We start from the raw sequence: 26788 nt of genomic DNA on the forward strand, positions 1-26788 counted from the left end.
ATCTGCTCCAGCAGCACCTGTTTCTGGATCCTTTGACCCATCAGTAAAAAGTAAAAACATGTTCCTGGTACCTCTTTGTTATAGGTTCATGAAATGCATTATTTTACTCTGCCTTAAGTTCAAGTAGTGCCTGGAAACCTGGAAAAATGGGTGTATTTCTCTTTTAAAAAAAAAAACACCTGAGTCTGCAGGATTCTGCAGCCTGTGCATGTGTGTGTGTTCATTATTTATGTCAGTGTTCCTTTGATAAATTAACATCTTATGTGATCATTGGTTCTTTCTCTACAATATTTACTCAGGTCGATCATTTAATTAGAAGTTAGAATCCATCTTTGTTAATGAGCCATGTCTGATCCTACATGTTAAAAACGTAAACTCAAAGTAAACTGAATTTTATTAACCTCTGTTTACTTCTGGATCAGGTCTGTCTTTTCTGAGGCTTTTGAAAATTTTAGGCTTTTAGGGGAGGTGACTGTCTAGTGGTTAAGGCGTTGGGCTTGACACCAGAAGATCCTCGGTTCAAATCCCAGCCTTACTGGAAAATCGCTAATCACTTAATCCCCTATTGCTCCCTGTGTGTAGTGGGCACCTTGTATGTCAATGCCTCACATAGGGGTGAATGTGAGGCATTGATGTGTAAAACACTTTGAGCGTCTGATGCAGATGGAAAAGCACTATATAAATGCGGTGCGTTTGAAATCCTCGGCATGCGGCCTGTAAAATGCAATGAGTGAAAAGTCCATCACCTCGAGTCTGAACTAGGAAACAATAACTGCTGTATCATCTTGCAAGTCTCTAAATTTTAAAAAAAAAAAAAAAAAACATGAGGAAAAAACAGATTCAACCTTGAAGTACCATATACCTGTCTGCCACCTGCTGGACATATCTGGAATAACTAAAAAAATAAAGGGGCAGGTGACGCTGAAGATAATAACATACACAGACATTTATTGACAGAAAGCAGCTTTGCTTTTATCCACAAATTCCCTGCAGACTTTCACATTCCTTCATCTTCTCCTCCTTGGTCCTTTTCCAATCATTCCATCTTGAAGGTTGTAGTTTTGCTCCACCTCCTGCGACGCCTCCTTGACTTCTTTGTATTTATATTTGTTTTCAGAGGCCGTAAGCAGCAGGTTAGCAGGTTGGTAGTTAAAGTTGACTGTGACACATGTAAACCACAAAAGAACCGAGTCCATTTTGTGCATTTTTATCTTTTTTTTTTTTTTTTTTTTTTTTTTTTTGCAAGTTGAACCTGTGAGTGGACAAACGGGTGGATGTGACTGAATTAGGGGTTTGGAGGCCCCCTTTCTCCAGCTGCACGCTAAAAGTAGAACCAACCAGTTCCAGAGGCGGACCCAGTGGGTTCCAATATTCCGGCATTCCTTTGGCTCCTCCAGTGTTCACACAGCATATGGACAGACACACAGACGTCTTCAATCGTCCTTTTAAAGGCCGGCGAGGTTCTCCTCCTCCTTCTCCTCCTCCTCCTCCTCCATGCATTCATGTTTTCATTCATCCATTTTAAAAGTAAGCAGTATTTGATACCCTGCAACTGCTAAACCACAGACATGAAGGAGAAAATTGTCAGGTTTTGGTTTCAAATCACACTGAAATTAAAAATCTACTCTGAAATTCTTCTATCCATCTTAGAAGAATAATGCTGTTAATGCTCGCTATTTTTTTTTTATGCCTTGATCTTGATGAAGGTTGTGGAAAAAAAATGTAATGTTCAAGAGATCAAATTAAATCAAACAAATGATTCAGAAAAAGATGAACTCTTTTATAATGATCAAAACCTTTTAGCACAGTGACATCTAGTGGTCAACTGTATGTTTCATGCGCAAACAAATTTGTACTCTTGGATCTGATGTGCAATAGTAATATGTATGTACATATTTGTTAATGTGTTGTCTTATGTTGTATATCTTGGTTTCATCATAATTGTGTATGAAAAAAGGATTTTCTGAAATCGTATTAAACAAAAAGCGGGGGGGCAGGGCTGGATCCAGAGAGAAAATCTGAGATGCATTTTTGCCCAGTGATAAAATAAAAATTGTATGCGTCTTGTTATTCAATAATCTTCATTCTGTTATTCGTGTGCAACATACACTTTCACACTTCTTTTAATATATTTATAATACTTCGTGGACCATAGTGAACACTTCTTATTTGTATAAATATGATGTCCTAAAAAAAAACAAAAAAAAACACTATAACAAAAATTGACTGTAAACAGGATCAAATTTATTGCCAAAATCTTTCAATTATACCTGAATCTATATATGATTTTTTTTTCAGGTGATAAAATCAATAAAAATATGACTGCATATATTCTTAATAATAATATATTGAGATACAGACAGTTCACAGAAGACATTTTCCATTGATACCAATCAAAATTAGAAACAGTCCAGCAGGTAACAATATTCATCATGTCCATGACTAAATATACTAAAACAAATACATCACAATTGTACACATCACAGTTGTGATATGTGTACAATTGTGATGTATTTGTTTTAGTATATTTAGATTTTGTTGTGATTTGGCACTTTATAAGCCAATTAAATTGAAATCGAATTGAAATTGAACATTTTATTGAGTCTTAAAGTAAATAAATATGAAATTGTCACTGGATCCTTAAACTTTGGACATAATAAACTCTACATGGTGAATCCTTGATCTCTGGACATAAATAGGAATAAACAAAATCTGTTTTTGTAAAAGCATTTCCTTCCAGACATTATTGGCTTGAATGTCTTTCCATATATCTGAGCTGAGCTCTTACAGCTGCTGTGCTTCACGTCAGGAATTTGTAAAGAAATACAGCACGTTTCATTTTGGGAGGAAAAATGTTTTAGTCAATTGTAGTTTCTTGTCTTATTACAATGTTTGGAAAGAGGTGTCATTTTATTTAAAGCGGCAATTCATTTTGAAGTTATTCCAACCGGACTCTGACTCAGCAGAGAGCCCGCAGTGTTTTGAGCTGTGTGAACGGAACGGAGGACGATTCTCCTTTCTTGACAGCAAAAAGACAAGAGTCCCAGTTCGTGACTTTAACCCTTTAACAACCCCACCAAGAAAAAAAATTAGTGAAAATTTTTTTTTCTTTGCGTTTCCTTTACCCTTGGGTGACCCATAAACATAATCAATATTTTTTTTTCAACAGACCCTGTGGTTTTTAAAATATTGATCTCTACCAAACAGTTGAGATGTCACTTAATGGTTTAGGTAAATAACTTCATAAATATACCAGGTACAGTAGATAAATTAAAATAAAATGCTAATTTATAAAGAAATAAACTACAAAAAATGTCTGGGGCATTAGATGCAGTTTATTTCTGTCAGTATGCCACAAAACACTGCTGATTTTTATTTCAACCAATGAAAATATTGCTTCAAACAAGGAAATATTGCATTTTTCTAATTTTCCCATCTTGACTGTATCTGTATTAAAGTGCAACAGCACAAAATTCTCACATTCAATCCACTTCTGATTATATGTAACAGTAGAGAAGCTTGAATCTTCGACTGGACTGGGTTGCTTGACGCGAGGACATTTCACTTCAAATCGCAGAAGCTTCCTGAACTAAAATTCTTGCTCTGGTAGTCTGACTTCTGTCTTGACTCTTGTAGAGAAGAATAATCAGAAGTCACAAAAGCTGGAGTTTAAACCTAACCAGACCCCTCCTACCGAGAGGCAGACTGCTATAGGCTAGTGACTAAACAATTGCTCTAATTAGCACCTATTGTGCTCTAGTTAGCACCCTCCTAATGACAGGGCAGCTGTCCCTCCTAATGATGAGACGGACCCTCTCCTGATGGCTCCCTTGACGACTCTGCTGATGACGTGAACGACTCATTACCATGAACAAAAGACTGAAACTGCTTTGACCTGAGTACCCCATTGTAAACAGGGGATAAAGCGTGTCTCAGACCCCCTCCCCAGTTAAGGCTGGGTTTCAAACGTTTCAAAAAGAATGCCTCCTTGACCCCTCTATCAAACCATTTCTTCTCTCTGGCTAATATTTTAACTTCCTTGTCCTCAAATGTGTGGTTAGTGTCTTTAAGGTGGAGATGAACTGCAGACTGAGGTCCACTGGCGCATTCTTTGTGAAATGTTTGAAACCCAGCCTTAACTGGGGAGGGGGTCTGAGACATGCTTTATCCCCTGTTTACAATGGGGTACTCTGGTCAAAGCAGTTTCAGTCTTTTGTTCATGGTAATGAGTCATTCACGTCATCAGCAGAGTCGCCAAGGGTATGTATTTGTACGTCCGTATGACTCTGAAACTCGGAAAAATCCGTATAATTTACGGACTATAGGTTGACATGAAAACCAAAGCTGTGTTCATCGCGGGGACACGTTCGGCACTATTCGGGATTATTCAAGATTTTTTTTTTTTACCGATGACGAACGATGCGTAAAAAAATTTGACCGATGCAACTGCATCGGTCCAAACCAGTCTGGATCCGGGCCTGTCGGGGGGGGGCAGAAGGTACCAAACTTGTTGCGGCGCTTCTTAGAGCCGCCGCTGAATGTGGCGGTACAGACGGTGCGTGTTTGTGTCTGTACCTGCTGCTGACCTGAAATCCAGACAGGAGGAAGTCACTTTGCCAGATGTTCAAACGGCACACTGACCTAAAGGTGGGTGAAGAGAGGAGAAAATATAAGAGGAACAAAAAAGGGAGGACGTGCAGTTTGGATCTCCTGTGGACAAACCATGTGAGCGAGAATTATTATTCAGACCGAGAAAAAGAAAACCTAAACACAAAGAGAAACAGAAGCTCTGATTTATTTACTGAAGGCTTTGCATAGGAAAGAACAGAAATGAACTGTTTTACAAAAATCCACTCATAAAGACCAGACAGCTGCTGAATAGATTTGACCTTTGACCCCACTGTAATGTATTAATTACAGTCCAGGGGTTCCCAACCTTTTTTGAACCGAGATCTACTTTTAAAGTTGACAGTGTATCGAGATCCACCAAGCCATATTGAACGCCATAGCGTAGCTGCAATTTATTGTGCACCAATATTCATTCATTCATCTTCTACCGCTTAGTCCAAGGGTCTAAGGGTCTAAGGGGGGCTGGAGCCTATCCCAGCAGTCATAGAGCGCGAGGCGGGGTACACCCAGGACAGGACGCCAGTCTGTCACAGGACCACAAACAGACAAACACAGACACATCCACACACACACACCTACGGACAATTTAAAGTTTCCAATCCACCTTACTCACATGTCTTTGGATGTGGGAGGAAACTGGAGCACCCGGAGGAAACCCACGCACACACGGGGAGAACACACAAACTCTGCACAGTAAGGCCACGGGAATTGAACCCATGACCTTCTCGCTGTGAGGCAACAGTGCTAACCACTAATCCACCATGTGCACCAATATAATAACTCAATTTTCTGGCACAAATATGAAGTTTTAACAGTAATAATACATTATTGCAGTAAATGAGCGTAATGCAAAGAACAAGCAAAAGTAGGCCTAGGACTGGGCTGCAACAATGCAACAAACACCTCGAATAATACAATCCTTAAGTCAAGTTGGAAAAGTTGTTCCCTACCTTAGTGGGACTTCTGGCACTGAGAGGAGGCAGCTAGTCTCTCGTAATCCAGACAGTAGGAGCTGAGTGCAGCCATAAGCAGACCACAAGGTGGTATCTGTCATGTTTGATCTGTATTTTGACTTGATGATTTTCATGTGTGAAAAGGTAGATTCACACAGTTAAGTTGATCCAAAAAGTGCAGTCAAATTCTGTGCAGTTTGTCTGAGGTTGGGTTCTCTTTCTGCATTAGATTCCAAAATTGGACACTTAAGCCAGGTGTTGCTCTGGATTTCATCTCAATGTCATTTTTCAGTGTGAGGATATCATTCTCAATAGCACAGCTATCCAGGTTCAAGAGTGATTCTATTTTGGATCTTATACAGTCCACATCAATATTTTCCCCAAATGGAAAACAGAGAAAAGTGAGAACAGGCTCAATGGAAGCAAAATCAGTAAAGCGCCTATCAAATTCTGACAGGATGCTCTGCACTTGCTCAGCATAATGTGCACTCTCAAGCTCCACACAGTCTTTGCCTTGACGCTTAAGTTCTGCATCCATGTGTGGAAAGTTCCGTAGATCACACTGTTGCAACCTGCTCGACAGCAAGTGTAACTTGCTTTTAAGATGATCGTGTTTATGATGTGTTTATCTTTACCCTGCAGTTCTAGATTCAAGTTATTGAGCTTGACGGTCAGATCAGTAAGAAATCCAAGAGCCACTGACTGTATTCTAGCTGTGCATATTCAGCATGAGTTGACTGTTTCAGAAATTCTTTAATTTCAGGCAACAACTGAGAAAATCGTTCCAGAAATTTCCCTTGGCTGAGCCATCGAACATCTATGTGCAGCAGCAGATCTGTGTGTTCTGCACCTGTCTCCTCCAGATGTGCACGAAATAATCGCCTCTGCAGACTTGCTTGAACAGAACAAGCAATTATGTTGGCCACATCCATAACATCTTCCATATTTAAAATCTTCCCGCACAACCCTTGCTGGTGAATTATGCAATAGTAATTCAGGAAGTCTGGGAAAGATTCACTCTGTTTGCACAATCCGATGAACCCAGCAGTACATCCAGCCATCGCTGGAGCCCCATCGGTGGTAATGGAAATGAGTTTGTAGAGGGGCAGTTGGCTCTTATTAACAAATTCCATAAAAACGGCAAAAATGGCAAAAAGGTCAGCAGCTCTTCTTTTACATGCATGTTGTCAAAAACCATTCTAATAAAAACACATAGCTGGGCCACGTCCACAGCATCAGTGGATTCATCAAATTGCAGAGAAAAACACACACATGCCTCAATATTATTCCTCAGTTGCCGTTCAGTATCCTCTGCCATCAGCTCGCATTGTCATGTAACAGAATTTCTTGAGAGCTGCACATCCTGAATAGCAGACACAATCTCCTTTCAATTTTTAAAATCGGCAAAGAGCACATCTGCAGCTTCCATTCTTTCACAATCTCACCATCCTTGAAAGATTTCTTTTTGCCAGAACACGGCTGACACGATAAGAGGCTGTGGTTGCAGCCTTACTTGTGGTATTTGGCCAAGTGAAAACGGCCTGTTGTGCTACAAGCTGACTTTTCAATTCCTGCACTTTTCGGTAGAGATGGGTGATACTGGGAACTTTGGTATTGATCCGATACCAAGTAAATACATGCCCAGTATCGCCGATATCGATACTTTTTCATATTTAAGCTTCATAGATCCAAAGGATCCAAAAGACCTAGGATAGAATTTTGCCAAACATTGTATGTGACAACATAATACTTTATTGTCACAATCAACATTTTTGTTTAAAAAATATCACTCAACACAACTTAAAACAAAATCTCCTGAGATAGAAGGCTGACAAACCACAATACAAGGGTGCGCTGCTCCGTGCTGTATGTCACAGTGCAGCGCTGCTCTTAGGGCCCTGTCCCACTGGGGAGAGGATTAATTGCACATGAATTGAGTATACACAGGACGGGCATTCGTTGTCATCTGCAACAAAAATGGCCAAAAATGACAAATGTCCCAGTATGAATTACGGATATATTAATAATATATAGCGAATATATGATGAACAATCACGGTTGTATAACGCATGTAGTGAGGAAACGGATCAGACGCATTGCGATTATCACGGCAGTATTACGGGTGTATTATGAGGCATCGCGCACGAAATTAAATCTGTTATAAACATAAGAATAAATACTGTAACAGCTGCAGACAAGAAGGAAAAAACACGCAACTGTTTTATCAAGCCCTGACAATGTAAACAAGTCAAATAATTACCTTTTTAGACGGCTCAAAATGCTTTCCACGCGCGTGTGAACGGCTCCAGCTGCAGCTTCCTCTGTGATGCAGATGCAGAAGGTGATTAGAGCCGTTTTCAACAGGCAATTTGCAGAATAAAATGATTAATCTGTCACAAAATAATTATTTTATATATGCAGCATCCAGCGCAGAGTGCGTGGCAGCCGGTAGAACAAAGAACGGGGTCCAGCTGTGAACACAGCGCATCTGATTTGCATCCGCCGCAAATCAGATGCAAAGCAGACTACAACTACTACAACTACTAGCTACAACTTATTTTAGTCTGTGATGTGGACATGATGGGCACGCAAAATATCCGTTTTACACACTGTCCCAGTCCGCTGCCAAGCCGCAAATCTCCGTCAGTTGCGGATATCAGCAGATGACGGCGAATATACAGCACATAGATTGAGTATGTATATATGTATGTATTGAGTATGTATGGCGTATGTAAGGCGGATTACATCCGCAGCTCAAAAATCCTGATAACAGAAAAACGTGCCTCTGCGGATAATTGCGGATGTGTGCGGGTATCGGCCGACTCATACAAGCATGTTTCACGCATATTGCGGATGTTAAGCGAATATGAGCCAATTTTGTGCGCAATCCATACACAAACCCTCCTAAACGCCAGTGGGACCGGGCCCTTACAGACACAGAGTAGACTTTGATGAATCTGCGTGCGCAGCAGTCAGTGCATGCGGGAGAGAAAAAAAGCTTGAGTATCGATCTTTTTACACGAGGATCGTTCAACACGTGAAAGCAAACTGATTCCTTATTTCCTGTTGAACCAGGCTGTGCTGAAGTGCCACTAGGGGCGCTGTTTCAACTGTGTACAAACAAAATGGAACCAAAGGGGTGTGATATTCTGCAATGTTAAGAAAGAACATCCTGGATCCACATCCACCTCAAAATCAGATTAACCACTTAAAAAAAAAAAGAAGACAAAAACCCAGAAAACCGGGTTGCGATCTGGTTTCCTCCTCGCCTGGGGTCAAAGGTCAAATCACCTTCCAGCTACAGGAAAAGCGCATCTGCTTAACACTGTGCAACTTACCAACATTCCTACCTGTGATGCGGTGATGCGTGATTGGTCGAGGCGTGCTGTTAGGTCAGAGGAGGACACGTTGGCGGGGGCCCCACGGTGAAGCCTCATGGCGACCTTCCTCTCTCGCTCAGCACGCTCGGCTCTCCCAGCCTGAGGGGAGCGGTTACCTGAGAAACAAACAGGTGTGGTTTTATGATGGGAGGAGTCAGCAGCTGATTGGCACTTCATGTAACCCTTCCCACCCTATGTCACTGTTGTCATGAAGAGAACTGAAAGGTGTTTTTAAAGGATAAATCTTTTTACACCATGCATTTGTCATCTTGAGCTTTCTGGACCTCTTCAAGATGTCCACCTGGTCTTATTCTTTCAGAAGACCAACTGGATAGAGTAAAGAATTCTACCTGGACCTCTTCTTTCATAGATCCACCTGGACAATTTCTTACACCAGAAGCCCATCTGGACCTTTTCTGCCAGTGGTCCATCTGGTCTTTTTCTTCCGGAAGCCCACCTGGACCTCTTCTGCTTCTAGAAATCCCCCTGGACATCTTCCACCAAAGGTCTACCTGGACCTCTTTTTCCATCAGAGGTTCACCTTGACCACTTCTTCTGGAAAGCCAAAGGGACGTTTTCTTCGGGTGGTCCATCTGGACTTTTTCTTCCATCAGAAGTCCACATTGACTTCTTCTGTTTCTAGAAACCCCCCTGGACATCTTCTTCCACCAAAAGTCTACCTAGGCCTCTTCTTCCATCAGACATCCACCTGGACCTCTTCTGCTTCCTGAAATCCCCCTGGACATCTTCTTCCACTGAAAGTCCACCTGAGCCTCTTCTTCCATCAAAAGTCCACCAGGACCACTTCTTCTGGAAATCCAAAGGGACCTTTTCTTCAAGCGATCTATCTGGACTTTTTCCTCCATCAGACGTCCACCTGAACCATGTCTGCTTCTAGAAGCCCTCCTGGACATCTTCTTCCAACAAAAGTCCACTTGGGTCTCTTATTCCATCAGAAATCCACCAGGACCACTTCTTCTGGAAATCTTATATTGGAGCTCCACCTGGAAGTCTTCTGGAATTCCACTTGGACCACTTTTCCCAGGATCCCAACAGGACATCTTCTTCTGGAAAACCACCTGGGCTACTACTTGCAGACATACACACAGACATTGTCACAAATTCTTGGTGCTTTCAAGCAATCTTTCTGAGCTGACTGAGAACCTTCATCAGGACTCACTTACTTGGCTTAAATCCATTAAGAGTCGTGCATTTCAAGCATGAATACAAGATAATTCTGACTTTAACTTTTCAGAGTCTGGGACCAAACAGCATCCTGACCTGACTGCTGTACTCCACGAGCAGCTGGGTTTGAGGGAGCAGCATCTGTTTCATTCCGGACCCTATTGGCCGCTGAAGGATTTGGACCAGGTGGCAAAGCTCGACCTCCGGCTCCTCTTTGGCCTCCTCCTGCTCGCTCCTCCCCCTCTTTTCCCTCCCTCCTCTCCCTCTCTCCTTCCTCTGTTGTTCTGCTGGCCCCCTGAAACACAAGAGCATGTCATCTGACCTACGACTCCATTTCTGTGGAGAAGAGTTTTGCAACAGCAGGAGTCACTCACAAACTTCAGCATGTTCCAGTCAAAGACGTAGTCGTAGGAGAAGCCTTGTCTGTGGAAGAGGTTCCTGAAGAGCTGCCTCAGATACGAGTAGTCGGGTTTGTCGTCAAACCTCAGGGAACGGCAGAAGTTCAGGTAGGTGGAGAACTCAGCTGGAAGTGGATTATGAAGAAAGAGAGCTGAGGTGCTACAGAGTCCCGAAGACTCAAACAAGAAAAAAAACATCTCATCCATCAGATAACTTGTTCCTACAACAAACATTTGCAACATAATAACTTATCAGATAAAATAATTATGTACATAAGTTATTTCCACAAAAATAATAACTAAGTAATACGTATCTTGTGCAAACAATGTTTCTTTGGCCCAAAAGAAATTCTGTAGAACCGGGGCGGGATTAAATAAGAACAAAAATAATCTTGAATTATCTTGAGCATACTATCTTGTGGAAACACTTCATTATGTATTAATATCTTACATCCACCAAATACTTGTTGGAACAAATTATTATCTTGTAGATTTGTGTCGACAACATACTGGTTAGTACAAGTTGTTTTTGTTTGTTTTTTTCTCCAAAATATACTGTTATGAATAGAACAAATCATCTTGAGAAAATAAATGGTCATGGTGTGTGCACAAGATAATGTCTTTAAGAACATGTTTGAATCTTGTGCACACAATAAAACAACTCTTCCCTGCAAATAATATACAGAAGAATAAGGTGAGAACAAGATATTATTCTGTTCCAACAACCACAATTTATTCCCACAAAATAATTATCTTGTACGCTTAATTGAAATAGGTGGTTGCAGAAAATGAATGAATGAATGAATGAATAATTATCTTGTGAAAAGAGATGACTTATTCCCATGAAATAGCAACAAGATAATAAGTATCTTGTTCCCCCAGATCATGCCATTTCACCACAAATTCAACTTTCATGTGGAAATGAGATACTTGTGTTGTGGAAACACTTTAGAATGTTGTGTACATAGGATATATCAAACACTAATAATTTGTTCTCGCAAGATATCTTGTTACCATAATGCATTAACTGTTGGCAAAAGACACATTGTAAATTCACTGTAATAATTTTTCCCACAAAATAAAAATCCTGTGAATACAAGATAACTTATTCCCGTGAGATAATAACAAGGTAATAAGTATCTTGTGGCTCAAGATCATGATGTTTCCCCACAAATCCTATATTGGGGGAACTTTCTTGTGGAAACAATTTAGTATGTTGTGTGCACATGATAACCTGTTCCCACAAGATAGCTCATATACTCATAATAATTTATTCTCACAATATTATTAGTTACCAAGTTGTTCACCAAGTGTAAAAAGCCATATTCATTGGTGAACAACTTGATAACGATCTTAATCATATACCTATAAATGATAAATGTTGTATGGTTTTCTGAAGGGTGTAAAAAGCCATATTCATTGGTGAACAACTTGATAACATTTTTATCATATACATGTACACTAAAGGCAATAGTAATAAATGCTGTGTCAACTGAAATCAGAATTTTATTAAATAGAACATTTCTAAACAGCTGTAATAAGACATTGAAAATATCTGCAACAAACACATTCAAATTATAATGTCATTGATTAGAACAGAAACAGGTGTATTAAATTACACATTGACAATATCCAGGATCGCACGTGCCGTGACATCACAGCATATGTATGGATTGGCTGATTACCAAGGCAACATTCATTTTGTGGGTTTTACTCAGGTGGTATGAAAAATATTACCGGTCCGTGAAAAATATCACAAGGGTGTATTGCTATTTATTCTTTAGTGTTTTATCCAACCATATTGGCGTATCATTTATAGGTATATGATAAATGTTGTTACCATAACGTAGTAACTGCTGGCACAAGATACACTGAGAACACACCAGATAATTTATTCCCACAACATAATTATCTTATGTATTTAAACTTGTACATTTTTAACCTATGAATATCTCTTGCAGACACAAAGTCTAAAAAAGCTCATCCTTGCCTGATATCAAATCAATTTTTTTAATCATTTTATGAAATTTTTATCATGTGGGTTTTTTTTTTCCTATCTTGTATCCTGTTACTGTGGGCGGATGTTGGCTTACATGGGTATCCCTTGCAGAGAACTTCAATAGGGGTCGACATTTTCTTCTCACTGATGCGTTCGTACTTCTGCCTCTTGGTGGCGGCCTTGAGCCCTTGCCAGGGCAGAGAGCCTAGGTTGAAATACATGAGGACGTAGCCCAAAGACTCCAGGTCATCTCGCCTGGACTGTTCTGTGGACAAAAGGGAAGAAGAAGTAGAACAAATACAAGTAAAAAAAAAAAAAAAGAGAGAGAGAGAGAGAGAGAGAGAGAGAATGTAAGGAAATTAAAAAGAATTGGGAAACTACGGGATCTCAGCAGGTCTACAACATGTGAGAATCTGCAAACTTCATGATCAGTTCCTTGATGACACTTATGGAACTATGGACTTTACTCTCCACATCCAGATGATTGACTGGATCTGAATAATTCCATTAAATTTGGTGCGTTAGTGAAGAGATCCATCTATCCATCCAGCCAGCCATCCATTTCCTGTACTCCAATTAAGGGTTTGTGAGGAGATGGGGGGTAAAATAAGTTGGGCCGAACACTCCATGGAGGTCTTACCGATACCCAAGTGGGTGTTGATGGAAGCGTAGCGGGCGGTTCCAGTCAGGTTCTTATTCTCACGGTAGGGGATGTGCTGGTGTGTCCGGGCATCGCGGTACTTCTTTGCAAGACCGAAGTCAATGATGTAGACCAGGTTGCCCTTCTTGCCAAGGCCCATCAGGAAGTTATCGGGCTTCACATCCCTGTGGATAAAGTTCTTGGAGTGGATGTATTCAATTCTGCTGATCTGCACAGAAACACACCAGAGATTACTGAAGACTAAAGTGCTGCTCCAGCGCAAGTTTACAGATTACACCAGTTAGTCACCTACTACAGATCAAAGACAACATAAATTATGGTCACGCAACTAAGAACTCTCCTCCATGCTGGAACACATTCTGAAAAGAAAAAATGTCATGGTGTTGTTAAAGGAAATCCAAGATGATCAATAAATAAATAAACAACTGGTGCTGAAACAATTTATTTGAGATTTCTGTGTCGCGATCTCAGTCACTTAATTATTATTATGATTTTGTTTATTGTTTGTTTATTGCTTTAAGCCACAAGAAAGTCATTAAACATTCAACATTTTTATAACATTATACATGATGTTATATGGCTGGGGGGGCCTGGCTGCCGGTTTGTTTCTGTTTTTTGGTTTTCCTCCCAGGTGGCGTGCGTTTGGGACTGAGTGGCTGTGTTGCTGAGGCTGTCAGGACCTCACCCTGATCACCTGCGACTCGTCAGGACTCACAGCTGAGGTGCATCTGGATGGATTGGAGCATGTTGGCATGTAAGACTGGAGTGCACAGGGTGTATTTGCCAGAGACTCGACCTTGTGACCAGACGGGTGAGATCGTCGTCTCGGGAGCCATCTCATCAGCAGCGGACGCTGAGGATGTCCAGGTTTGATGCACGGTCTGTGAAAGAGGAGGGGGTGAGGTCTCACGCTCGTCAGCACACTTCCTGAGGTACGTTGGATTTTGTGACTAACAGTTATACAGTCAGTAAATGTGGTGTCCCTCACACCTTATTGTATTGAGCTGTATGTTAGTCATGTATCAGCTTCCACTGCAGTGGAGTTTTGTGAACTGGATGTTCCATGCCTGCAGGTTGGAAGCTGATCAGTAATCAAGCCAGGAAGTGTTTGCTGTTTGTACACCTTTAAGTGTTCTGTGTGTAGAGTGTGGACTCACATAATGGTTCCTTCTTTCACAGACTCGGTTGTTGCGGCCACCTGGGGGGTGTCGGCGGGGTCCTTGGGTCCGAAACAGCTTCTGGCTCCGGACCGTTAGCGCTGCTGGGAGCGCACCACGCCAGGCCGCACCTTTTTGTTATTATATTTTCACTGTTATGTATTAAATTCAGTTAGCCTTTGTACCGTGCTCTGCTTATTTCATACTGGGTCCTTCAAACGCTGGTCGGTTCTCCGAGCTGCGTCCGACACATAACACATGAAGTAGTTTAGTCACATGACTACTTGTAGGTTTAAATTGTAATTATGTTAAAAAATTTAAAATAAAAAATATATATAACCTCTGTATATGTATATATTGGACACTACGGAAAAATCAAACAAACAAACAAAAAAACAAAAGGGTGTGTTGTTTTTATAATTTCAGATGTGCCATCTGGTGGCCAGTGATTGGCTGACCTTATTATGTAATTCTCACACTGGCTTGTGATTGGCTAAGAGTTACATGATTGCTTAAGATGTACTGGAGCCGTCAATGCTTTAGCCCCCGCGCAGTGGTGAGGGAGCTGACTGGACTCTGTCCATGTGTGCATCCGTGCACCCGCGACCTTTGCTGCAACATTACTCAATAACAAAACTTTGCAGACCCCAAACATGTGGGACACAAGTTCGTCTCATAGGCCTCTTGTGTGGGTTCACAGGGCGCCTGACCTTGACCTATTTTTTCTGGGTCAAATCCGAGTGCCTACTTAAAAATATATGTCACCCTTGGATGCTCTCATGGTTGTCGCCAAGCAATTACATGACACCAAATCACTGTGGATGTTGGGAAAGTGTAGTGACACGGACCCACAACAGGGGGCGCAAATGAACGGTCAATAGATGAGCCAAAATATAACAATTTAATGTTGTGAATGTGCACAACGAACATACAGACAATCTCAGAATATCATAACAGTCAATACACAAAGGTGACGTGTGGGCAGGCTCGAGGATAGAAGACGTCTGTCCTAAGAAGAGCCGGAACCACACGATTTCCGCCGCCCCAGAACCTGGTGAATACTGAAGCCGCCAAGTCCCGAATTCCCAGGTGATCACCGTCCCCGACTGTCGGATCTGGTACTGCTGGCGAAGAATAAAGACAGTCAAGTGTGGGTGTGTGTACACCCAGTAACAACAACGGTGGGAATGCCACCTCCACCTCTCACTCAATAACTTGCAGAGTACTGTGGATTCCTCAGGGGAAAAGAGTGCCTTCAGCGCTCTCACAGCTTCCACCGACGGAGGAACTGGTACTCCTGCAAACACTCACATTATACAAGTATTACAATTACAAGACGGCTGAGGATATTACCTCCAATGAAGTATGATATCTCGGCAACGAGGTGGAGATGACGTCTGGTCTTTATGGAGTGAGATGATGTTGAGTAGATGGGTGACAGCTGTCAAGAGGTAATGAGCGACAGCTGTCACCCCCGGCTGTGTCCATGGCGGCAGCACCCTCTCGTGCCTGAAGCCCGCACTTCAGGCAGGGCGCCCTCTGGTGGTGGGCCAGCAGTACCTCCTCTTCTGGCGGCCCACACAACAGGACCCCCCCCCTCAACGGGCGCCTCCTGGCGCCCGACCAGGTTTGTCGGGGTGTCGGCGGTAGAAGTCGGCCAGGAGGGCCGGATCCAGGATGAAGCTCCTCTTCACCCAGGAGCGTTCTTCGGGTCCATACCCCTCCCAGTCCACCAAGTACTGGAACCCCCGACCTATCCGACGGACATCCAGGAGCCGGCGCACCGTCCAAGCCGGCCCCCCGTCGATGATCCGAGCAGGAGGGGGCGCCGGTCCAGGAGCACAGAGGGGTGAGGTGTGATGAGGTTTGATACGTGACACGTGGAAAACCGGATGGATCCGCAGTGAAGCCGGGAGTTGGAGCTTCACTGCGGCAGGACTGAGGACTTTGAGGATCTTGAAGGGGCCAATGTACCTGTCCTGGAGTTTCGGGGAGTCCACCTGGAGGGGGATGTCCTTCGTGGAAAGCCACACCTCCTGCCCGGGCTGGTAAGCAGGGGCCGGGGATTGCCGGCGGTCTGCATGGGTCTTCGCCCTCGTCCGGGCCTTCAACAAGGCAGAGCGGGCGGAGCGCCACACCCGACGGCACTTCCGCAGGTGGGCCTGGACCGAGGGCACACCGACCTCTCCCTCCACCACGGGAAACAACGGGGGCTGATACCCCAAACACACCTCAAATGGGGAGAGGCCGGTGGCTGAAGACACCTGGCTGTTATGCGCATACTCGATCCAGGCCAGATGGTTACTCCAGGCCGTCGGGTGCGCGGATGTGACGCAGCGGAGGGTCTGTTCCAGTTCCTGGTTGACCCGCTCTGCCTGTCCGTTCATCTGTGGATGGTACACGGACAAGAGGCTCACGGTGGCCCCCAGTTCCCTGCAGAAGCTCCTCCAGACGTGTGAGGAGAACTGGGGACCACGATCTGAGATGATGTCGGAGGTTATCCCATGCAGACGGACAACGTGGTGGACCAGGAGGTCTGCTGTCTCCTGGGCTGTTGGGAGCTTCGGGAGGGCCACGAAGTGGGCCGCCTTGGAGAAACGGTCCACTATCGTGAAGATGGTGGTGTTGCCCTGGGACGGCGGGAGGCCCGTGACGAAATCCAGGCCGATGTGGGACCAGGGGCGATGAGGCACCGGCAGCGGCTGGAGGAGTCCTTGGGCCTTTGTGTGTACTGCCTTGCCCCTGGCACAGGTGGTGCAGGCCTGGATATATTCCCGGACATCTGCCTCCATAGACGCCCACCAGAAGCGCTGCCGGACAACTGCCACGGTCCTTCGCACCCCTGGATGACAGGAGAGCTTGGAACCGTGACAGAAGTCCAAGACTGCAGCTCTGGCCTCTGGTGGGACGTACAGACCATTCTTCGGACCTGTTCCTGGGTCCGGGCTCCGTGCCAGGGCCTCCCGGACGGTCTTCTCCACGTCCCAGGTGAGGGTGGCCACGATAGTGGACTCAGGCAGGATGGGCTCCGGTGGATCCGACAGTGCAGTTTTGACCTCCTCTTTGTGTACCCGGGACAAGGCATCCGACCTCTGGTTCTTGGTCCCGGGGCGATAGGTGATCCGGAAGTCAAAACGCCCGAAGAACAGTGACCAGCGGGCTTGCCTGGGGTTCAGCCGCTTGGCGGTCCTGATATACTCCAGGTTCCGATGGTCAGTGAAAACCGTGAATGGCACAGACGCTCCCTCCAACAGGTGTCTCCACTCCTCAAGAGCCTCTTTCACCGCAAGGAGTTCTCGATTGCCGACGTCATAGTTCCGTTCAGCCGGGGTCAACCTGCGTGAAAAGTAGGCACACGGGTGAAGTACCTTATCGGTCTCTCCGCTCTGGGACAGCACGGCTCCTATCCCTGAGTCAGAGGCGTCCACTTCAACCATGAACTGGCGGCTAGGGTCGGGCTGCACCAAAACTGGCGCAGTAGAGAACCGTTGTTTCAACTCCTTGAACGCGGCTTTGCACCGATCCGACCAGGTGAAGGGGACTTTTGGAGAGGTCAGGGCTGTCAGGGGGCTAACTACCTGACTGTAGCCCTTAATGAACCTCCTATAGAAATTAGCGAAGCCGAGGAACTGTTGCAGCTTCCTACGGCTTGTTGGTTGGGGCCAATCTCTCACCGCCGCAACCTTGGCCGGATCAGGGGCGACGGAGTTAGAGGAGATGATAAACCCCAGGAAGGACAAAGACGTGCGGTGAAACTCGCACTTCTCGCCCTTCACAAACAGTCGGTTCTCTAACAACCGCTGCAGGACCTGACGTACATGCTGGACATGGGTCTCAGGATCCGGAGTAAAGATGAGAATATCGTCCAGATATGCGAAGACGAATCGGTGCAGGAAGTCCCGCAAGACGTCGTTAACCAAGGCTTGGAACATCGCGGGGCGTTGGTGAGGCCGAACGGCATGACCAGGTACTCAAAGTGACCTAATGGGGTGTTAAATGCCGTCTTCCATTCGTCTCCCTTCCGGATCCGAACCAGGTGATACGCATTTCTAAGATCCAGCTTAGTAAAGATTTTGGCTCCATGCAGGGGGGTGAACACAGAATCTAACAATGGGGGGCGCAAATGAACGGTCAATAGATGAGCCAAAATATAACAATTTAATGTTGTGAATGTGCACAACGAACATACAGACAATCTCAGAATATCATAACAGTCAATACACAAAGGTGACGTGTGGGCAGGCTCGAGGATAGAAGACGTCTGTCCTAAGAAGAGCCGGAACCACACGATTTCCGCCGCCCCAGACCCTATTGAATACTGGAGCCGCCAAGTCCCGAATTCCCAGGTGATCACCGTCCCCGACTGTCGGATCTGGTACTGCTGGCGAAGAATAAAGACAGTCAAGTGTGGGTGCGTGTACACCCAGTAACAACAACGGTGGGAATGCCACCTCCACCTCTCACTCAATAACTTGCAGAGTACTGTGGATTCCTCAGGGGAAAAGAGTGCCTTCAGCGCTCTCACAGCTTCCACCGACGGAGGAACTGGTACTCCTGCAAACACTCACAATATACAAGTATTACAATTACAAAACGGCTGAGGATATTACCTCCAATGAAGTATGATATCTCGGCAACGAGGTGGAGATGACGTCTGGTCTTTATGGAGTGAGATGATGTTGAGTAGATGGGCAACAGCTGTCACCCCCGGCTGTGTCCATGGCGGCAGCGCCCTCTCTTGCCTGAAGCCCGCACTTCAGGCAGGGCGCCCTCTGATGGTGGGCCAGCAGTACCTCCTCTTCTGGCGGCCCACACAACAGTGGACCCAAGACATTGAACATGGTTTTTATAAAGTCCCTGTTTGCTGCGATGCTTTGACCTTCCGTCAGTCTGTGCGTCTCACCATCTGGTCAGCCAGCAGCAGGACGGTTTTCAGGCTGAATTTACGGGAGCAGAAGTTGAACAGGTCCTCCAGACTGGGGCCCAACAGCTCCATCACCATAACATTGTAGTCGCCTTCGGCTCCGCACCACTTAATGGATGGGATTCCCACTGTTGGAAAAACAAATCAAGAAAAAGCGTTAGTGAAGTAAATCCCAACCTGTTTTTGACTTTTTGAGATCTTAATCTATGTCTATTTGCAACCTGGGAACACTTTTTGAAATATGCCTTGAAATAGTTTTAAAACTTTGATGAGGTAAAAATCACAATAAATACACAAAAAAGGGGAAAAACTAGAACATTGGGAAAAAGATATTTTGTATCAAAGTAGTAATTTGTAGCAAGCACACGTCACAAAAAAGACGGTTCTGGAGAGTTCATTGGTTCAGGTCACCGCACACTTCCTCTGGGTAAAACTGAAGTTGCATCCATGTCTAGAGGTGTGATGGAAGGCCACACCAAGTCCATCTCAATCAGTACATGGCACAGGTGCAGCTAACCTGGTCTTTGCTCTGCACAGGTCTGCATCAGCGTCATCACTCTCTGTACGTACCACTCACGTTCACTCAGCCGTTGCTTAGCTGAAGAACTTTTTTTTCTGTTTGGTCATTTTAGCCCAGTTTTCTAGGTTCATTCTTTATGTGGTCTTTTCTATCCTTGAAATGATACTAGAGAAAAAGCTGTAAACAGCAGAATACAGTGATGTGAGGGACGTTAGCACTGCAGGAGCATCAGCAGTTAATCAAAGTCATAACCCCAAGATCAAACATCTCTACAACTTGGAACAAAAACATATAAATTTAAGTTATGTTTCTAAAAAGAGACAAATCCCAGATTGTTATGACCGTCTCTCCCTCTCACCCTGCTCTCTACCTGGCCCCACCCTCTTAACCATAAACACCATTGTCTAATCGCCCTCTGCTGTGTTTGAGCCAGGTCCTCCTGACTCTTCCTCAGTGCGAGATTGCCTTGCCAGGTCATGAGTCAGGTCATCCAGCATTTGTTCATCATGCTTGCCTGCCTGTTTCCTGACCTCTGCCTTAACCCTGAAAATCTTGTCTGCCTGTCTGTCTGTACCTTCTCAGACCTCCACCTTTGCCTTTCCCTCTGAAATCTCATCAGCTTCTGACTTTATGGTTCCACACCTTTCTGCTTCTACAAATAAAGTCTCACAGGTTCATGTAGCATCTTTGTCATTCTTGAGCCACAGATGGCTGCGGCTCAAGAGAGGAGAACCATGGAATCGTGATGGTAGCTAGTTAGCCATCTGGACACAAGCTGGGGTCTGATCAACCCCGGCTGGGTCATCTGGTTGAGGGTGTATGATGTCGAAAGACCCAAGACACTCAATGATTCCAGGAACATCACTGACGATGTTCCTGGAATCATTCACCAACCCCAATCACTCACCCCCGCACGAGCTACAAATGTCACTGTAGCGTCCTGTCTGCAGCAACACGCCCGTCACCATAGCCATAACCTTAAAAACCAGCCTCGGCCCTCTGGTGGAAACATACACAATGCTCCCAAAAGTCAGGTGCTGGTTCCTCCTGTATGGTACTAATTCAACACCTATTTTCTCAAATGCTCTGCGAATGATTGTAAACATTCTCCAGAAAGTAGACCTAGTACCTACAAAATGAAACTTATTCTTCAAACCCTTCTGGGCTCAGAAGCAGTGCTTCCTGACCCCTGTGAAGACCCTTAGAGCGCCCCCTGGCTGCCTTCTCACCTCCACCCTGCATCATCTTGTAGAATTTGCTCTCGATATGGAGCTGTGGATGTTTGGTCTTCACGCATTCCAGCTTGATGGCCACTTCTTCTCCTGTCGCAATGTTAGAACCTGATGGGGGAAAGTCCAAAGCTCATGTCAAAGGTCAAGTTACACGAGCAGGAACATTCACTAAAACATGCTTTCTGTGAAAAAAAAGAAAGAAAACAAAACAAAAAAAACAACAAATCCAGATCTGGTGACAACACTCCAAATATTCACCGAGGTAAATGTCTCCGAAGGATCCACTCCCAATCTTCCTCCCGAGACGGTACTTGTTTCCGACCCTCAGCTCCATGGCTCCTGAGTTTTTCCCTAAAGGTACAGAAACATGACTGATGTTATACCCCCGTTACATGTTCTGTGGTCCTCGTGAGGCCACCACAGAATGCCGAAGAGCTGCACAGCTGCCAGCAGGACCTTATCAGGCTCGCTCGGTATCCGCTCACAACCCACCATGATTGCTGTGAAGTTTTGAGTAGAGGTGGGCGGATCGATCCTAATATCGATCATATCGATACCAATGCTGGTATTGATATTGAATGATCCTCAAGCTTTTTTTCCTCTCCCGGACACACTGACTGCTGCGCACGCAGATTCATCAAAGTCTACTCTCTGTCTGTAAGAGCAGCACTGCGCTGTGTCACACAACACGGAGCAGCACACCCTTGTATTGTGGTTTGTCAGCCCTCTACCTCAGGAGATTTTGTTTTAAGTTGTGTTGAGTGATATTTTTTTAAACAAAAATGTTGATTGTGATAATAAAGTATTTTGTTGTCATGTACAATGTTTGGTGAAATTCTATCCTAGGTCTTTTGGATCCTTTGGCTCTATGCTGCTTAAATATGAAAAAGTATTGGTATTGGTATCGGTATCGATATCGGCGATACTGGGCCTGTATTTACTTGGTATCGGATCAATACCAAAATTCCCAGTATCGCCCACCTCTAGTTTTGAGCTGCACCATACCACTGCAGAAGAGTTGACAAGCCTGGAGGACACTCAAATACTGCACAGGCCCCACACAAGTACCTCACACACACTGCACAGCACCCACGCAAGCCACGCAATGATCACAGTGTTTTTGCTGCTGAACGCAGATTGTCCACTGTCACATGTGACTTTTGGTGCAGGAATCTGACAGAGCAACATAAAGTTAGAATAAATAAATATCTGTTTTGCTGTGATCAGGTTGTAGAGAGTAGATGGATTAAAATCACTGTGTGGGTGTGTGTGTGTGTGTGTTTAGGTTAAAATTGTCAGAGAAACTGCACACTACATGTCCAGAATGATACATGAGACAAACTGCTCTATGTGCAACAGTTGGTTGTCGTCACAATACTGAAGCCTTTTGTCTTGTGTCACCAGGGCCGGACCCACCAGGTTCTTGGAGTCCTTTTTCTTCACATCTGAATCCTTCTCTGGAGCACTGCATTGGCCATCTGGTTCATCAGCAGTGAGTGATGACAGTGGAGGACGACGGCATGCAGCAAAACGTCATCGTCCATCGTTGAAAGGGGATGTTTCTTCTTCGGCAGTTTGGCAAAGTGATGGAAACTCACCTGATTCCTCATATACACATATAACCTGAGGAATATGTTCACAATGTAAACACCAGGGTGTCAGAACACACCACCAAAGTGCTGCACAGAGACAGCTCAGTGGACGCACAGGATTCCACGCACATCGGTGGTTGCACACAGTCCGCTTCGGGGACACACAGATCGCCATAAAATTACTGCTGAAGCGCCGCGCAAGGGATGTCGAAGCGATCCAGGTGTTTTCACGTTCCGTCTGCGTCTCGGCGGCGTTTCAACACGCACAACAGACTCAGAACAGTCGCTGTCCTCATGGGGGCTTAAACCATTGCGATCGGTGCAGCTGATGCGTGAAAAACTGCAGATATTAAAACTTTGAAGCAAAACAACAAAGAATGAAATCCAAGAATTTCCAAGCATAGTGATCCAAAGCATGTTCAAACCCTGCAGAGGACGTGGATCGTGGCCTCACCTCCACCTCCCATCAGGGCCTGTTTGGTGGAATTTGGAATCTGACTGAGGACACCTTCTGGTTTCTCACAGGGAAACAATGTAGGTCATGAAGTGTTTACAGGAGGACCAGGGGAGGGAAAGATGGAGCTGATTTATTCTGCTGGGGGGCAAAATCTCACACAGTCTTCTCAAAGCACATCAAACGGGGTCTGCATTTGCAGAAACCTCCAGTTTATGACATGAGTCAGTCCATCTGTCCAGACATGCGCTGAAAAACGTGCGTGCGCGCGTGTATGTGTAGTAATAGAGGTGATGCATTAGAAATCTGCAAAGTTTGATTTTTTAAGCCCTCCTGCCTGCTGCAGATGACCAAACAGGAGCTGTTACATTTTCAGTGTTACAAAACCTCCTGCTGCTGTAAAACGTGACACAGTCAGAGTGCACGCAGCTGCTCCACATCACCAAAAAAAAAAAAAAAACATGACGGCGCTTGACGCAGAAACGCCGCCGTCACTGGACACCAAATATCCAGATAACCGCGCCCAGCATGCAGGACATCGGAACAACCGAAGCCTTCCTCATCCGAACCTTAACACAAACATCCTCCCTCCTGCTCACCTCCTCCTCCTCCTCCTCCTCCTCCTCCTCCTCCTCCTCCTCCTCCTCCTCCGTCAGGCTCCGTGCTTCTCTTCAGGACCCTGGACAGCGACGCGGCTTCCGACGGCTCATAACCTCGGTGATTTTCCGCCCGAATCTTCTCCAAAAACAAATAAATACGGATCCAAACAGTCGGGCCGAAGCAATCGGATCCCGGAGGATGAAAGGTGTCGTTGTTTGTTGTGGAGGTGAAGCTGGCAGCAGACACTGACCGTCCCTCACTTTACGCCACTGACATTATGGATGATGTCATCCGCAGAGGCACACAGATGCCCGGATCGTCTTAAAGCCGCAGCGCTGCTGCTTCTGCGGCATCAACGAGTCCAGCCCTGGTTCAGAGCAGCTGCCTGGTTTTACTTCAAAATATTACATACCACGAAATTTACAGGGACCAGGGGGTGCCGCGTGGTGCGTCAGCCCCCCTCCCACATACACACACACACACACACACACACACACACACACACACACACACACACACACACACACACACACACACACACACACACACACACACACACACACATACACAAAACCAAACTGAAGCAGGGTGGGTGCAATTAAATACCTACAGGATATACATATATATATATATATATATATATATATATATATATATATATATATATATATATATATATATATATATATATATTAACCTCTTTAATATTATCAGAGTTTATAAAAGGGTTGGGACAGCTAGTGAAAATCATTCCTTGATTAGCCAACAACTAATCTTGACAAGAAATTTATCATTTCTGAAACCTTAAGGCTATATGGCCCTTAAAATTTCATAAAACTGACTAAATCTAGTTTCTACCTAAATCCAGGCATTATGATGTTGGTTTATTTTTATGACATGCAAAATTATGGCTCATTTTAATGAAGAGAACATATTTATCTGAAGGAAATTCCTTGGCAAATATTGTAGCTTCCTTCGTCACCGTCATGCAGACGAACGCCAGCGGGAAGCGCGTGTCTGCGCATGCCAGAGGTTTTGAGATTACCGTTGAACTGATCAACTTCTGGTCATTAAGCTGATCAGCAGACTGCAGAGTGACAATACGTGAATTTTACACACCGCGCAAATCATTGGAAATAAGCCAACTTTAGATTGAACGGAAATTATTTGTTGTATGTTTACTCACCATTAGTGAAAGACAAAAGTTTTGTGTGAGTAAAATGTAAAGCCAGTATGTGTAAAACATTGTGAATAAATCAAACCTACCAAGTTTAGCTCTCCTCCTCCATATGTTGTTTGTGAGATTGGTTTAAGTTTCCTTCCCAGCATCCTCGTGCAGCTCAGCCGAAGCCCCCATATGATCTATGACATCGCTACCAACTGTATATCGTGGCATCTGAATGCTTGAATTTTGACCCATCGGGGATCAAAATTCTAAATTGTGTCCAGACGGCGCAAATTTTGATCACATTGGCAATATCATGAGTCCCTTATTTAAATATCACGGAAAAAAAATTATACTGGTCACAAAGAAAATTACTTTTTTTTTTTTTTTTTTTTTTTTTTTTTTTTTACTATTTATTTTTTAAAAGAAAAAAACAAAGGCCATACAGCTTTAAATTGATTTTAGAACTACAAGTTGAATAGGAGCATGGTGCATGCCTCAACAATTCATTAGATGTAGGCTTATTTCTGGAAAGTGACTTTTGATTCCATATACCTGTGCTAAAACTTCTCAGCCTCTTCCCTGGAAAATTAAACTGATCCTTATTCTCTTCAAAAGATTCTTTGCTGAAAAGAAGCAGAAACGCAGATTATTTTAAAAATTTCATGGGTTATGTGTTACGTAAAGTCAATCATTGTTCAAGTCAGGAGTCAGTGGACATATGGTTGTATGTAAAAGTTTGGGCTCCCCTGATGATTTCCATGATTTTCCTTTATAAATCATTGGTTGTATGGATCAGCAGTTTCAGTTAAATATATCATATAGCAGACAAACACAGTGATATTTCAGAAGTGAAATGAAGTTTATAGGATTTACAGAAAGTGTGCAATAATTCTTTAAACAAATTAGGCAGGTGCATAAATTTGGGCACCCCAACAGAAAAAATACATCAATATTTAGTCGATCCTCCTTTTGCAGAAATAACAGCCTTTAAACACTTCCTATAGCTTCCAATGAGAGTCTGGATTCTGTCTGAACGTATTTTGGACCATTCTTCTTTACAAAACATCTCAGGTTTGTTGGTTTCCGAGCATGGACAACCCGCTTAATATCACACCACAGATTTTCAATAATATTCAGGTCTGGGGACTGAGATGGTCATTCCCGAATGTTGTACTTGTTACTCTGCATGAATGCCTTAGTAGATTTTGAGCAGTGTTTAGGGTCGTTGTCTTGTTGAAAGATCCAGCCCCGGCACAGCTTCAACTTTGTCACTGATTCATGAACATTGTTCTCAAGAATCTGCTAATATTGACTGAAATCCATGTGACCCTCAACTTTAACAAGATTCCCAGTACCTGCACTGGCCACACAGCCCCACAGCATGATGCAACCACCTCCAAATTTTAGTGTAGGTAGCAAGTGTTTTTCTTGAAATGCTGTGTTCTTTTTCAGCCATGCATACCGCCCCTTGTTATGTCCAAATAACTCAATTTTAGTTTCATCAGCCCACAGCACCTTATTCCAAAATGAAGCTGGCTTGTCCAAATGTGCTTTAGCATACCTCAAGTGACTGTTTGTGGCGTGTTTGCAGAAAAGGCTTCCTCTGTATTACAACATCATACAGCATCTCTTTGTGCAAAGTGCACTGGATAGTTGAATGATGCACTAGTGAGACACTATCTGCAGCAAGATCATGTTGTAGGTCTTTGGAGCAGGTCTGTGTGTTGACTATGACTGTTCCCACAATCTTTCACTTCAGCTTATCTGAGATTTTTCTTGGCCTGCCACTTCAGGCTTTAACTAGTACTGTGCCTGTGGTCTTCCATTTCCTCAATATGTTCCTCACAGTGGAAACTGACGGCTGAAATCTCTGAGATAGCTTTTTGTATCCTTCCCCTAAACCATGATGTTGAACAATCTTTGTTTTCAGGTCATT

General features: G+C 44.1%; 1 protein-coding gene across 5 annotated transcripts; it reads right to left on the reverse strand.

Moving 5' to 3' along the window:
• Positions 1-926: 926 nt before the first annotated feature.
• On the reverse strand, positions 927-23860 carry csnk1e (casein kinase 1, epsilon). Of its 5 annotated transcripts, none has more exons than XM_034194002.1 (10): positions 21297-21372; positions 21036-21146; positions 19266-19414; positions 13185-13413; positions 12639-12809; positions 10522-10670; positions 10244-10442; positions 8933-9078; positions 4576-4641; positions 927-1552 (listed from the first exon to the last, which is right to left on the reverse strand). In XM_034194002.1, the coding sequence occupies exons 1-9, from the start codon at positions 21370-21372 to the stop codon at positions 4609-4611; spliced, it is 1263 nt and encodes a 420-aa protein (XP_034049893.1). In that variant the 3' UTR covers positions 927-1552; positions 4576-4608. The 5 variants fall into 5 exon arrangements, with proteins under 5 accessions (XP_034049893.1, XP_034049894.1, XP_034049890.1 ...); XM_034194003.1 differs by lacking the exon at positions 927-1552 and adding an exon at positions 23711-23860 and having other exon boundaries at positions 4609-4641; positions 21297-21389; XM_034193999.1 differs by lacking the exon at positions 927-1552 and adding an exon at positions 23714-23839 and having other exon boundaries at positions 4609-4641; positions 21297-21389.
• Positions 23861-26788: the final 2928 nt, after the last annotated feature.

This window comes from Thalassophryne amazonica, chromosome 18, assembly GCF_902500255.1.
Source record: "Thalassophryne amazonica chromosome 18, fThaAma1.1, whole genome shotgun sequence".
Lineage (NCBI taxonomy): Eukaryota > Metazoa > Chordata > Actinopteri > Batrachoidiformes > Batrachoididae > Thalassophryne > Thalassophryne amazonica.

What these genes read in the sequence shown, in the direction of transcription:
- csnk1e (XM_034194002.1), bottom strand. Translation starts at nt 21,372, where the DNA reads ATGGAGCTGAGGGTCGGAAACAAGTACCGTCTCGGGAGGAAGATTGGG. An exon ending in TGCTGCTGGCTGACCAGATG is followed by an intron (nt 13,414 to 19,265) that starts GTGAGACGCACA and finishes GTTTCTGTGCAG; the next exon opens with ATCAGCAGAATTGAATACAT. An exon ending in TCGTGGAGTACAGCAGTCAG is followed by an intron (nt 9,079 to 10,243) that starts GTCAGGATGCTG and finishes TTTGTTTCTCAG; the next exon opens with GTAACCGCTCCCCTCAGGCT.